This window comes from Danio rerio, chromosome 6, assembly GCF_052040795.2.
Source record: "Danio rerio strain M-AB ecotype USA chromosome 6, GRCz13ab, whole genome shotgun sequence".
In the NCBI taxonomy this organism is placed as follows: Eukaryota; Metazoa; Chordata; class Actinopteri; order Cypriniformes; family Danionidae; genus Danio; species Danio rerio.
This window is the reverse complement of record NC_141026.1, coordinates 33,661,336-33,675,000: the sequence shown is the minus strand read 5'-3', so window position 1 is coordinate 33,675,000 and position 13,665 is coordinate 33,661,336. Positions and strand designations below refer to the sequence as shown.

General features: G+C 34.6%; 1 protein-coding gene across 2 annotated transcripts in view; it reads right to left on the bottom strand.

Moving 5' to 3' along the window:
* Positions 1-13,665, bottom strand: part of jak1 (Janus kinase 1) — a 61,848-nt gene that overhangs the window by 17,484 nt on the left and 30,699 nt on the right. For both annotated transcript variants that reach the window (NM_131073.1, XM_087254987.1), the window contains 7 exon segments: positions 941-1,068; positions 2,270-2,357; positions 4,268-4,417; positions 5,526-5,635; positions 9,815-10,013; positions 12,023-12,137; positions 13,462-13,619. In NM_131073.1, the coding sequence (NP_571148.1) occupies positions 941-1,068; positions 2,270-2,357; positions 4,268-4,417; positions 5,526-5,635; positions 9,815-10,013; positions 12,023-12,137; positions 13,462-13,619 (948 nt within the window).

Here is a 13,665-nt window from a genome sequence, read left to right as displayed (position 1 = left end):
TGTTATATATGCATTTACTTTCACATCTGATCAGTTTACAATATGAACAAATTTACCGGCCATAACTGTTTAAAAAAATTACAGGGCATTTAATTGCATGTATGTATGCATGCATGTATGATTCAGATAGGTTTAGGTTTATAAGGTTATATATATATCTTTTTTTTTTTTTTTCAAAAAGGCTAAACAAATTGGGGGGAAATTTTATTGCGATTACTTATAGTATATTTTTATTAGTAGTAATAGTATTTATTTAATTAGATTAAATGAAATAAATGAAAGAAATTACTAAAATGTTACTGTAACAATATTGTTGAATAATTTAAATGATTTCAATGCTTTTAAAAGTTACTTAATAATTTTATTTATATTAATGTTTAATATTAAATTATATTATATAATATTATAATAAATTATATTCATTATATTATATCACATTATATTATATCAGATTAAACTATACTATATTATATTAAATCACATTGTATTATATTATATCACATTGTATTATATTATATTATATTATATTATATTATATTATATTATATTATATTATATTATATTATATTATATTATATTATATTATGTTATATTATTTTATATTATATTATATGTCCTCATTTGCCTACATACGATCGCATAGTTTTCCCATGAGAATATTCTAGTCCTACATTTGACATGTCCCACACATTTCACATGTGATTTTAACTTGTGATTGCAAAATGTGTATCTCACGTGAAGCTCATGTGTGATTTCTGCAATCCATAGCTTTCATTTCAGAAACAGGGAAATTTCTCTTTTAAAATGCTTAATTTTTTTCTATTACATACACCTCCAACACCAGATTTTGTTTGCATTTAGCACTTTGAGAAATGTTGATTTTTGCCAGTTCATTTCATTATTAGTAAAGCATCAGTAAGGTTGTGTGCATTTTTTTTACCAGATAGCTGAGGGCACTGGCTAACTGCTTGGCAACCTGGAACTTCCATGCAGTGCTCAGAGGTGTGGTCTGCCTGCGCATGAACAGATCCAAAGGGCCGTACTGAACAAACTCCTCCACCATGATATCTGCCGGGAAAGAGACGCATGTTCTTTCATGTAAATGAGCACCGTTATCAAATCTCCTTCCTCTCTGACATACAAACACGGTTCCAGCTCACATATGCAAATAGCTGTGGGCAAACACCTAGACACACCCATTGCGTGTGCAGGAGCGGTTATCCTCAGAGTATTAATCCTTGCTGCTCAGCGAAGCAGGAACTGGAGCTTGCTTTTAAATACCTAACCTGAAGGCTTTTCTCAACAATCAAATGTAGCTCTATGTTGCTGTTTCCTGCTCACCAAAAAGCATTTCATGTCACGGAAGATTAAAACAAAGGCTTTCCCTGTTAGACTGATGTGTGGGAATACCATCTTCTTTATAATGCAAGCTACGATTTATTGCTAGATTTTTTTGTCTGTGATTTTGAGCAACAGGGAAATGTTTTCTTTTCGAAATGATAACTCAAGTGTGTCAGATCAACACGCTCAGCTGGAGAATGACAATTGGTCTATGATCTCTTTGTAGATTAATAAATTACTAACGCATCAGTGACTGTTGCTTACAATTCAGCAAACGGAGTAAAAGAACCATGACCTATTTCTCACACTTGCCATAAAAAACTCCAGAGACTGAATAGAATAAAAGAAAAGCAAATGTTCTAGTCGTTTCATTCGGTGCAGTCTTTAAGGGCCCTGACACATCAGAAGAAAAAGCAATAAAAGCTGACTATGTTGGCTAAAAAGCTAGATAGTTCTGCATGAACATAACGCAAAGGCGACAGCAAAGTTAGCACCTTTGTGAGAGGAACTAGCTGTCTACATCAACAGGTTTTTTATGTCTATATTTATATTTCATACAGAAAAAGGGAAATCAAAACTAGGAATGAATATTTATAAACTATAAACTAAGAGGCGCTTGCTTACCGTTTAAAAACGACTAATGTTTTGCACTTTCATTGAAGCACTTGTATTGTTATGAATATATTCACACATTGAAAAATGATTAGTGTGCAGAACATACAGCAAAAAAACTCACCAGCCAATGCTTACTGATGACCCAATAGGCACCTGATAGCTTGGTGTGAGTGTCAATTAGTTATAAAAGGACATCCATTTGTTGTTAATATCACTAAATGTAACATCTACCATATTCAGAATCACTTAACAGAATAAAAAGGCCAATAGTTCTACACACAACAACTACTTGTCTTCAAAGTAGGGTACTTACTCTCCTGGTGACGCACACACACTCCGTAGAGCAGGGCGATGTGTTTGTGAGAGATCTGACGCATCATGCTAGCGGTCTCAAAGAATGCCTGAGAACAAGGTAAACAGATATACGTTTATATCTTCAAAAAGACAGACAGATAAAGAGAATTCTAGCACAGTTAAAACTAAATTTAAATTCACACCCCTAGCCACAATTACAGTGTTTGGTAACACTTTAGTTTAGGTCACAATTCATGGTATTAGCTACTGGCTTATTACTGTTAAGATGGTTGTTGCAGTACGGACTGTATCGTGTAAAACGAGTTGTTGACGTTAAACGAGCCGGAGAGTACTGATCTTATGTGTTGTGTTAATAAACAAAGTTACGCAACTATAACAGCGTTAACCGTCCATTCTATTTTGGAATAGATAATAAAACAATTACTAAGCCCATACATATATTTCCACAACATTCAAAGTATTTAATTACTTATGTAAATGTAAATAAATATATTACTACCTGACAAAAAGTCTTGTCAATTATCCAAGTTTTAAGAACAACAAATAATAACTTGAATTCTAGTTGATCATTTGGTATCGGAAGTAGCTCATATGAAAGGCAAAGGCCTCTAGATTACACTTATTTGACCAAAATAAAATAGGATCATGCCTTGATGTTTAATTATTTCATTAGGACAGTAAGGTTTGACTTTGCTTAGACAAAAATCTAGTCACATAACAGAAATAATGTACAGTATAAAATATAAAGTCATGGTGCAGTGGAAAAAAAATGAATATTGTGTATGACTCCCATGTGCCTGGAGAACTGCATCCATAAATCTCTGCAATGACTCAAATAACTCATTAATAAAGTCACCTAGAATGGCAAAAAAAGCGTTCTTGCAGTTCATCAAGATTATTTAGATTCATCTTCAATGACTCCTCCATCTTACCCAAACATGCTCAATAATGTCTAACTTTGGTGACTGGGCTGACCAATCCTGGAGCACCTTGACCTTTTCTATGATTTTAGGAATTTTGATGTGGAGGCTGAAGTATGAGAAGAAGCTCTTTCATGCTGAAGAATTTGCCCTTTCCTGTGGTTTGTAATGTAATGGGCAGTGCAAATGTCTTAATGCCTTGGGCTGTTGATGTTGTCATCCAATCTGCAGATCTCTCGCATACACTGAAATGTAACCCAAACCAAAATTTTTCCTTCACCAAACTTGACTGATTTTTGTGACAATCTTAGGTCCATGCAGGTTCCAATAGGTCTTCGGCAGTATTTGTGATAATCGGGATGCAGTTCAACAGAAATCTACTTTCTGCCACTCTTCCAAATGATCAACTAGAAGTCAAGTTAATATTTGTTGGTCTTACAACAAATAATTCTGTGCAAAAACTACAAAAAATATCCACAGATTCTCTCTGGCCCTGCTTATTGCTTGCCTATTATTAGGACTGTATTAACGGTTTATTACTAGCTATAATAAAATAACTCCCTATTACTGGACATTGCTAGCTTTGTTAAAGGTCTGTTAATAGCATGAATTGTGATTTAAAGTAAAGTGTAAAGAATATAACTCAGGCATTTTTCATTATTCAACATAATAAAATGAATGCAAAAAGTGTTTACATTTATATTTGTGTTGAATAGGACTTTATATTTATATTTAATATTCTTTATATTTAATATATAAAATGCATACTGAGAGTGACTGTCACTACAACATGTTTGTTTTATTTCATTTTTTCTTTTCTGAATAGTTCTAAAATTATGTTTTTTTTTCTGTTGTAGAATGAGTTGTAGTGAAACACATCTCTAATGTTTACAAATGTCTTGTTTTGTTTAGAGATAGCTGTCTAATCTTTTTTTTAAAAACAGGCACTTTTATCCAAAACTTGCAAAAAATAAAAATAAATAAACAAGTCAGGAGACATAAAATATCACAATCTCTGTAAACAATCATCTTGGTTGGTCGTGACAAGGTTGTGTATTTCTAGATGCTCTTCTTACCAGAGAAATATCTCTATGTCCTGAGCCCAGCACCTTCAAAACCACTTTCACCTCCTGCGAGTATCCTCCCAGATCATCTTCATCATCACTCTTCGGCTTCAGAATACCAGCATAGATGTTTGTCCTTGTGCCTCGACCCAAATGTTCACCCTAAATAAGACAACGTCACATACAAGATAAGATGGGGGACAATATCTCTAAAAGTATAGGTGACTATTTAAAGGGACAGTTAATCCAAAAATGAAAGTTAAATCCTCATTTATTGACCCTTATGCGTGTTCAAAACAGTTTCTTTATTTCTCTTAAACACAAAAAAGAAGATATTCTGAAGAAAGCTGAAATCCTGTAACCATTGAAATTCATAGTAGGAAAAACAAATACTATGGAAGTACATTTTTCCAGGTTCCCAGCTTTCTTCAAAATGCATTTTTTTGTGTTCAACAGAAGAAAGAAACTCAAATAGGTTGTAAACAAGTGAAGGGTGAGTAAATATTGACAATTTTTTCAGTTTTGGGAGAACCATCCCTTTATTGGGCATTTCAAGGACAGACACTGCATAATTACTTACAGTGAAATTTCCTCATATTTTACTTGGAATAGACAGTTAAATTTGGATAGTATGAGTGATTAAAATCAAACTGGCTGCAGTAAAGAAAACATTAAACACAACACACATTATCATTGTTTGTTTGTGGTCAATACTTTTGAAAGAAGTCTCTTATATGTCCCAAAGCTGCATTAATTCAAGCAAAAGCTAAAAATAGTCACTTTATTAAATTTAAAACAAATGTTTTCTATTTTCATAGATTTTTAAATGTGGCTCATTTTGGTGATGACAAAAGAGAATTTTGATCTTGCATAAATTATTTTAATACTGCATGCTGACTTGCAGCTCAAGAAACATTTCTTATTGTCAACAACGATGAAAATAGTATGATTATTTAAAATTGTAAATCGCTTTTTCAGGATTACTTAAATAAATTGAAAGTTCAAAAGATCTGCATTTCAAACTAGAAGTTGATAACAAATGTTTATCACTTTTAAACAGTGTTCTTCAAGTGTTCATTAAAAGTAGAATAATTTAATTTATTGAGATAAATTGTTTTCAAACACTAATGTTATATTATATGTGCTATACATTTAAATACAACAATAAAACCAGTGTAATGGGGAGCAAAAAAATGACAAGTATATAATAGCATCAATGATTGCCATGCTAAAATGACTTTGAAAACATCAAACTCCATAAAAGTATCACCTGTACAATCTCCTCTTTAAGAATGCGGTCGAAACTCAGCTGGCTGACTTGAGTTTTTTTCTGCGGGACAGGCTCTCGGTCTGTGGTCATCACTAATAGGTTAGAAATTTCTGCAGGACAAAAAAAGCAGAATTTGTAATTAATGAGTAACATACAAAACACATCTATTAGCAGAATAAGAATTGGTAGTTTGAATGGACTCTCTGTGTGTTTGTAGACTTGTGATGAAGGTTAATTTAAGGCTTAATCTTTTTAATTAAGTGATTGTTCTCCCAAAAAACAAAAATTGACTAACTATTACAAATCTTTATGACTTTTTTTCTTCTGTTGAAGACAAAAGAATATATTCTGAAGAAAGTTGCAAACCTGTGACCGCTGACTTCAACAGAAAAAACAAATATTATGGAAGTCAACGGTTACCAGTTTCAAGCTTTCTTCAGAAAATCTTCCATTGTGTGCAACAGGTAAAAAAAAGTCAAACTCGAAAAAACTAAGTTGAAATAAGTGATGAAAGAGTAAATAATGACATTTGTTCTAAATTTTTGGGTGAACCATTTCTTTAAACCTTGTAAATAAAGACTTTTTATTTTTTTCCACAATTTGTTCAATTGCCTTGGACTGACAAGCTTTTTGATTATATAAAAGCATCAAGCAACTACCATATATTGTTTGTACCCCTGTAGCACCTTCTGCATCTTTTTTGGATATACACTAAATATCTTGATTTTCTAGAAAAGTTCATTTTGAATATATCTAAAACCTTAAAGAGACCATTCACAATATGTATGTATGGTACTTTGACTTTATTTATTCTGTTGAAGTCAAAGGAAGAAAAAAAAACATTGACTTTCAAAGAAAAAAGAAAAAAAAAAGATTATGGAAGTCAATGGTTACCATTTTCAACAGAAAAAAAACAAGCCAAACAAACTCAAAAAAGAAAGTTGAAAGAAATAATAGGTGATAGAGTTTTTTTTCATTTTTGGAGTAAATCCTCCTATTAAACCCATGTAAATAAATATCTTGACTGTCTAGAGATGTTTATTTTGAATAGATCTACAGCTTTAAAGAGATAGTTCATCAAAAAAAATGAATTAATAAATGTTCCAAACCAATTTGCCTTTCTTCATTTTGTTGAACAGAAGATTTTGAAGAAGGTTAAAAACCTGCAACCTTTGACTTCCATAGTAGCTATTTGTTCTCCCACCTATGTGAAAGTCAGTGGTTACAGGTTTCCAGCTTTCTTCAAAATATGTTATGTTGTGTTCATCAGAATAAAGAAACTTCTAAAAGGTTTGGAACATCTTAAAGGCGAGTACATTTTCATTTTTGGTGAACTATCCCTTTAAGTGTAGATGCGCAGAAATGGTAACAACCCCCACATATACTGAGAACAGGGAAGAGGAAGTCATGCAGTAATGCAGTACATAGTTCAACAAAGCATGTTACTAACTAGACAAAAACATTGAGAATTTAGTGATTTATGTGTGCAGAATTTACAATTTCTTTTATATCAGTAGATGTGTGTGTTGTGATCTTCATTCTGCAGCATCAGCTGGTCTTTTGTCTACTTGCTGACATCACCTGGATACAGACCTACACAGCACTGTTTTTATACATCTATGTAGTTCGAACAGATCAAGAGATATGAACAACGGAAAACCGCATTTACTATTTCCTGCCCGCCACTGATGCCTCAGCATGTACTCTTAGAAGACTAGATGTAAACAAGAGCATATTCACGTCACTTGTGTGCTTTCACAAAGAAAACAAACGCATTCCTGATGTTTAATCTTGCGTTAATATAAGATTTTTGCATAACTGCTAATACTAAAAACGCTGGAGGAAGAAAAAAAAATACTCCCTCAGGATTTATATGCACCGAAATAACCAAAAAATCCTAATTAACTACAATATTATCTCATCTTGAAACAAAAACATTTCCTGTGACCCTGTTTGAGTAAAGAGGGAAACTAGCTCACTGAAATCACAATAAAAACACTAATCTTGTCATTTATCCATCGGCAACTGGCAGATGTGATGAAAAAGTTTATTTTAGACCCCGCATTCTCATTGGCATGCAGATACGCGTGTAAATCTCTCTCATGAAAATGTAACTCGGTCAGCATGGGGATCTAACTGACTGTTAGCTGGATAAAGGATCCGGAATTGTCTGAAAAATGAGACTGAACAATTACTATCTGCCAGCCACACAGCTGCCGGGGTCATGCGAGGATATGACATGTGCGTGCATGCTGATGTTGTTTACTTCTCCAAAGAGCAATGACACTAGAAACACCAATAAAGTGATAGAAAAAACTCCTCTGTCTGCTTAAACCAAGCAAAACTCTTAATGATGTTTGTAAAGATTTGTTTACCTTAAATATAGACGCATTTTCATCAACACAATTATAACCCAATGGTGCTAAATACAGGTGTACATGGGGTCTAAAATGTTGAGAGCTGTTAACTTCCAAAAGCAGTCGAAAACGCATTCGACCAAATTGCTTTGAGAGTGAAAATATACACAGCTACTGTCATTTCCCTCATTACTCCTCCTTGTGTTGTTTCGAAATTACTTTACTTCCGTAAAGCTCCAAATGATCACTTCTAAAGAATTTTTTGCAGCAGTTAGCAGACAGAGCCGATGAGTTACTTTGTGTGGTCTTGCGACATTCAAAGCCCTCTGAAGCCTAGGAGTAGGCCTGTGCTTACCAATAATTACCAACACAAAACACAGTCCAATTAATTACTTCATTAAGGTACATTAATTCCTGATAATCCTAATTACTTATCCAGGTCACTTACTCAGAGCAGTGATGCAACTGATTTTATTATGCTTCCTAGTCTATTTACACTACCAGCCCTTATTTACATTCATATTCTTGCACTTTAGATCTAATTGTCACCTGAAATTTCAACAGCTGCTCTATGTAGCAATTACAAAATGACAAAAAAAGGCTAGTAAACAAATTTAAATAGCGAACTTGACAAACCACAATATCATGACTGTTCAGAGTTTCCAAACATCCCCATGAAACAAAACACTGATCCATTCAATAAATGGGAAGATCCATTGAATGCTTGAAAATCCTGACAATTCAACTACTGTATTTGCTGAAAAAGCGATGACTTCCAATTTCACTTTCATTCTGAGAGAGAATGATTCACCTAAAACCATGTGTCATGACTGCAGTGCATAACTGGTTCCAATAAGAACATTTCAGGGGATTTTCTTAGTGAAAATCTAAAGCTATTAGAACAGGCCACGTTTAAAAACACCTTTATACTACAGATGCAATGAAAAAAGAGGAACTTTATTCCACTCTCCCTGCAAAAATAAAGCTAACTAGTAAAAATTAACATGAATGAATGAATGAATGAAAATTAACACTAATAAATGGAAAGATGAATAAATAAACATTGGTACTAATGAACGGATGAATTAATGAGCATTGACACTAATGAGTGGACAGATGAATCAATGAATGAACTAACAAACTGACAGATGAATGAATGAATGACTGACTGACTGAATGAACATTGACACTAATGAATGGACAGATGAATGAATGAATGAATGAATGAATGAATGAATGAATGAACATTGACACTAATAAATGGACAGATGTATGAGTGAATAAATGAATGAATATTGACACTAATGAACGAACAAACGAACAGCAGTTATGGTAGTATAGATAAACAGGCTAGATTGATAAATGGAGGTGACAGAGGGATGAATATAAATGGATGGATGACAGTGATGGATGGATGGATAGATGAGAGTGACGGATGGATGGATGGATGGATAGATAGATGATGGTGACGGATAGATGGATGGATAGATGAGAGTGACCGATGGATGGATAGATGGATAAGAGTGGCGGATGGATAGATGAATAAATGATAGTGGTGGATGACTGGATGGATGAAAGTGACAGATCGATGAATAGATTGATGGATGGATGAAAGTGACAGATAGATAACAGTGATAAATGGACATATAAGAAAAATGGATGGGTAGATTCATTAGTCACGGATAGATGAATGAACTAAATAGTGCAATTTACAGACTGATTATTTGCATTATCCAATGACAATGTATAATACTGTCTATTATCCAAATTAAACATCCCTAGATAATCAAACCAGGATGGATGAGTGAATTAAAAATAATGGATGCAATGTCCACTATGAAAGAGGGATCTAAATGTATAGATTATTTGCGTTACTCAATGCACAAAATATAATTTACCAAGTGGACGATCAAGCAGAAAGAATATCTGTACCTCTGGGTTGTGGTGGGCAGCAGCGGCGCAGCTGGAAGCGCAGATTGTCGGTGCGCAGTAACTGGCCCTGCAGGTGCTCCAGCAGCTCCTTCAGAGTGGGTCTGAATGTGTCTGTCCCATACAGTCTGTAGCCCTGAGGGCTCGTTTCAATCTGGAAGTTCTTATACTGGGGAACTGGTCTGGATTCACACAGGTCGAGCTAAATAAGCACAAGAAAAAACAATTAAGCACAAAAAGAAATAAAGACAATGGAAATAGCACATGAGTACAATGGTGAATGGAAAAGAACAGAATTTGTTAAACAAATGTTAGGTGGCCATAAACAGATATCCTCTAACTGACTCTTGGTTGGCAGAGGTTTTAGGTTTGCAACATTGTACACTGTGTTGATAATATTTATAAATGTATGGAAAGCCTTTACTATTTATTAAGACATGCGTATCCTTCATTTATGCATTAAACAAGCTCATACACATTCTGTTAGTAAAACTCAAATCTGCTTGTTATGAATTATAAAACAAGGGAATTGTTTCTGGAAAAAAAGAAAACAGTACATCAGTCTCTGATCAGGTATGTGTAACAAATCCAACGTAGTTTTCTCACAGATTGAATGACATGGTATTCTGTCAGTTGTTCACATTATAAACTGGAATGTTAATGCACATATCCATGACATTGTGCAATATGCCCATTTAATCAGACTGCTTGTATAGTTGCCGGTTTGTTTGCATGTATACAGTGGACCTTCACTATAACGCAGTTCACCTTTCACAGCCTCGCAGTTTTGTAGATTTTTTTTCGGCAATTTGACATGTTTTTTTACAGCACATTGTGTTCTGTATCTTGATTGGCTGTAGATCATCGTCAATCAATCTCCTCCGGGTCTCCTGTACATTACTGAATGCGTTCAGCTTGCCAAATTAACATAAATCTTCTATCAATAGTGGTGTGAGTTTCAACAAGGATGCAAAAAGGGTTGTAACAGTCCGCAGCAAGACCACTGTAAAGGTGGTAGCATAGCTGATGTGTCACACCACAACTCATCAATCGTTTTAAAATTGTAAACATAGGTTTTTATCAAGGTACGCAAATCGGCGCCGTAAGTCGGCAACTGTCTGCAGTGCCCAGCTACGACTCAGGACACTGTTCATATTTCTGCCGTGCCACCTGAATAATTTCCTTTTAAACAACATGCAAATGTGCACGTCCTACTTCCAAATGTCATGTGCGCAGTGCATCCGTTGTGAGACCCCATTAAGGATGGAGTCTGCTTTAGCTTTGTGGATCAGTGACTGCAAGAAAAAGAACATTACACTGGATGCAAACATTATCTGTACAAAAGCTGACAGGCTTTATGAACCTTTTGCTGAGAGCGATGAATGGTAGCAACAGGTTTTGATCTTTGGTTACCATTCTATAATACTGCACTTATTTTTCTATGAAGGTTTGAACTTTGTGAGTGTTTAAACAAGAAAGAAAAGTGGGAAAAGGTTAATGTCTGTTTAAGAAAAGTGTATAGAGTGTGTAGTGAGGGGTTTTACAGCCTTAAAACATTTATAATATTTGTAAAAAATGAAGAAGACTACACTGATTTCTCCTATTGCGGGTTATGTTTAGAACATAACTCCCCAGATTAATGAGGGACCATTGTATTTTTGTTTTTTTGGTGTGTGTGTGTGTGTGTGTGTGTGTGTGTGTGTGTGTGTGTGTGTGTGTGTGTACGTATGTTTGTATTCTATTACTGTGTGAGCCTAATTTATTACAAAGAGTTACACTTAGGTTTAACTGTGCCGCTGTACAACGACAATTGTTTGATTTTTTGCGATTCAGATGTCATCTCTAATCTGGGTCAAAATCTTATTCAAAGCTACAACAAAAGGCAAGATACTAATTGTTATTCACAGTGAACCTTTAGAAGTGCTTTCATACTGATTCACTGCCAAAATGGGGTTTTGCACTACTTGACAGATAATCAGGGTGATTTACCACACAAACTACTTGTCATGGTCAGGAAAAGTGTAGTATAAAAACCAGATTTTCTTGATTGCCTACAAAGAATACCACAAGAGAATCTGGGCAATTCAAGACTTGTCCAGACCATGGAAGACATGTATGACAGATTTTCGAATCCCACTTTATGGATTCCACAGAAACGTTTACGCCAACTGTGCTTATCACTGACTTATGGGAGGAAGGGGAGGGGGGTACCTCAATGCAGACAACCGTCATGATAATAAAGTTGTATTCTGTGCAGCTCCAGCGCAGCACATAGGTTCCTTCTTCATTTCCCTCCTGTCGAAGTTTATGAATGGCATACTCTGTGCTGTAAAGACAACCGACAAAATCAGTATCAAAATGTCTCTTTAAGGCAGTTGTTGTAATACACTTTTTAGGTGTGATAAAGTCTAATACAGGGCAAAAAGGAACGGTAATAAACTGTTAAAACAATATGACTCCACAGTCTACATACGAGTTAATATAGTGATGTTTCTAAAATGTTTGACTATTATTAAACAGGGTTTGATGACTTGTGATATAGACTACCTGACAAAAGTCTTGTCGCCCATCCAGGTTTTAGGAACAACAAATAATAACTTAACTTCTATTTGATGATTTGGTATCAGAATTGGCTTGTACAAAAGCCAAACACTTCTAGATTACGCTTATTTTACCTAAAAAAACATGATCATGCCTTGATATTTAATTATTTAATTAGGACAGTAATGTTTGACTTTGCTCAGACAAAAGTGTTGTCACTTAACTAAAATAATGTACAGTATAGAATATAAAGTCATAGTGCAGTTGAAAAATAATTAATATTGTGTATGACCCACATAAGATTATTAATAAAGTCATCTGGAATGGCAAAGAAAGCATTCTTGCAGAACTACCAGAGTTCATCAAGATTCTTTGGATTCATCTTCAATGCCTCCTCCTTAATCTTATCCCAGACATGCTCAATAATGTTCATATCTGATGACTGGGCTGGCCAATCCTGGAGCACCTTGACCTCCTTTGTTTTCAAGAACTTTGATGTGGAGGCTGAAGCATGAGAAGGAATGCTATCCCATTGAAGACTTTGCCCTCTCCTGTGGTTTGTAATGTAATGTGCAGTACAAATGTCTTGATGCCATCTAATCTCTTAATCTCTCGCAGTATGCGCAGGATGCAGTTCAAAAGAAATCTAGCTTCGGCCACTTTTTCAAATGATCAACTAGAAGTCAAGTTATTATGCGTTCTCTTACAATTGGGATTGACAACAAGACTTTGGTCAGGTAGTGTATAATATCAAAAATTTGGATCAGGAAAATACTTTATGCTCTTGAAAAGAAAAATGCTAATTGCTTTATTTAATTGTGATTTACTCCATTGATGCTTTTCCAGTGACAAACATAATCCTTTAGAAATGCTGCTATACAAGTTTATACTAGACTTTCAGGATTCTTCGATCAACTAGAAGTTTTGTAAAAATCTAAAGGGAATGCTAACTTTTGATAAATGTAATGTATGCTAGTTTAATAAAAGTGTCCAAACCTTTGTTAAAGAAAAAAAAAAAATTTACCCGCAACTTTTAAACTGTTTTGTACACATTTACATTTTTGTATTTCTCAGTGCCTAAAACTAAAGTCTCCTTATGGTCATCATACCAGATAGGTCCGTGACAGCCGTTTTCTAAATTCTGGACTACCGATGAGGGGGCGACATCAGTGCACAGGTAATGATGGGCATCCACAGTCAATCTGAAGTAACCGTCCACCAGTGCAGCAAAAGACAGGGCTGCATCACGATAAAACAGATCCAACTCCTGGAAAAGAAAGAAGATAAAATTTTGGATCACATGAGAATTATTC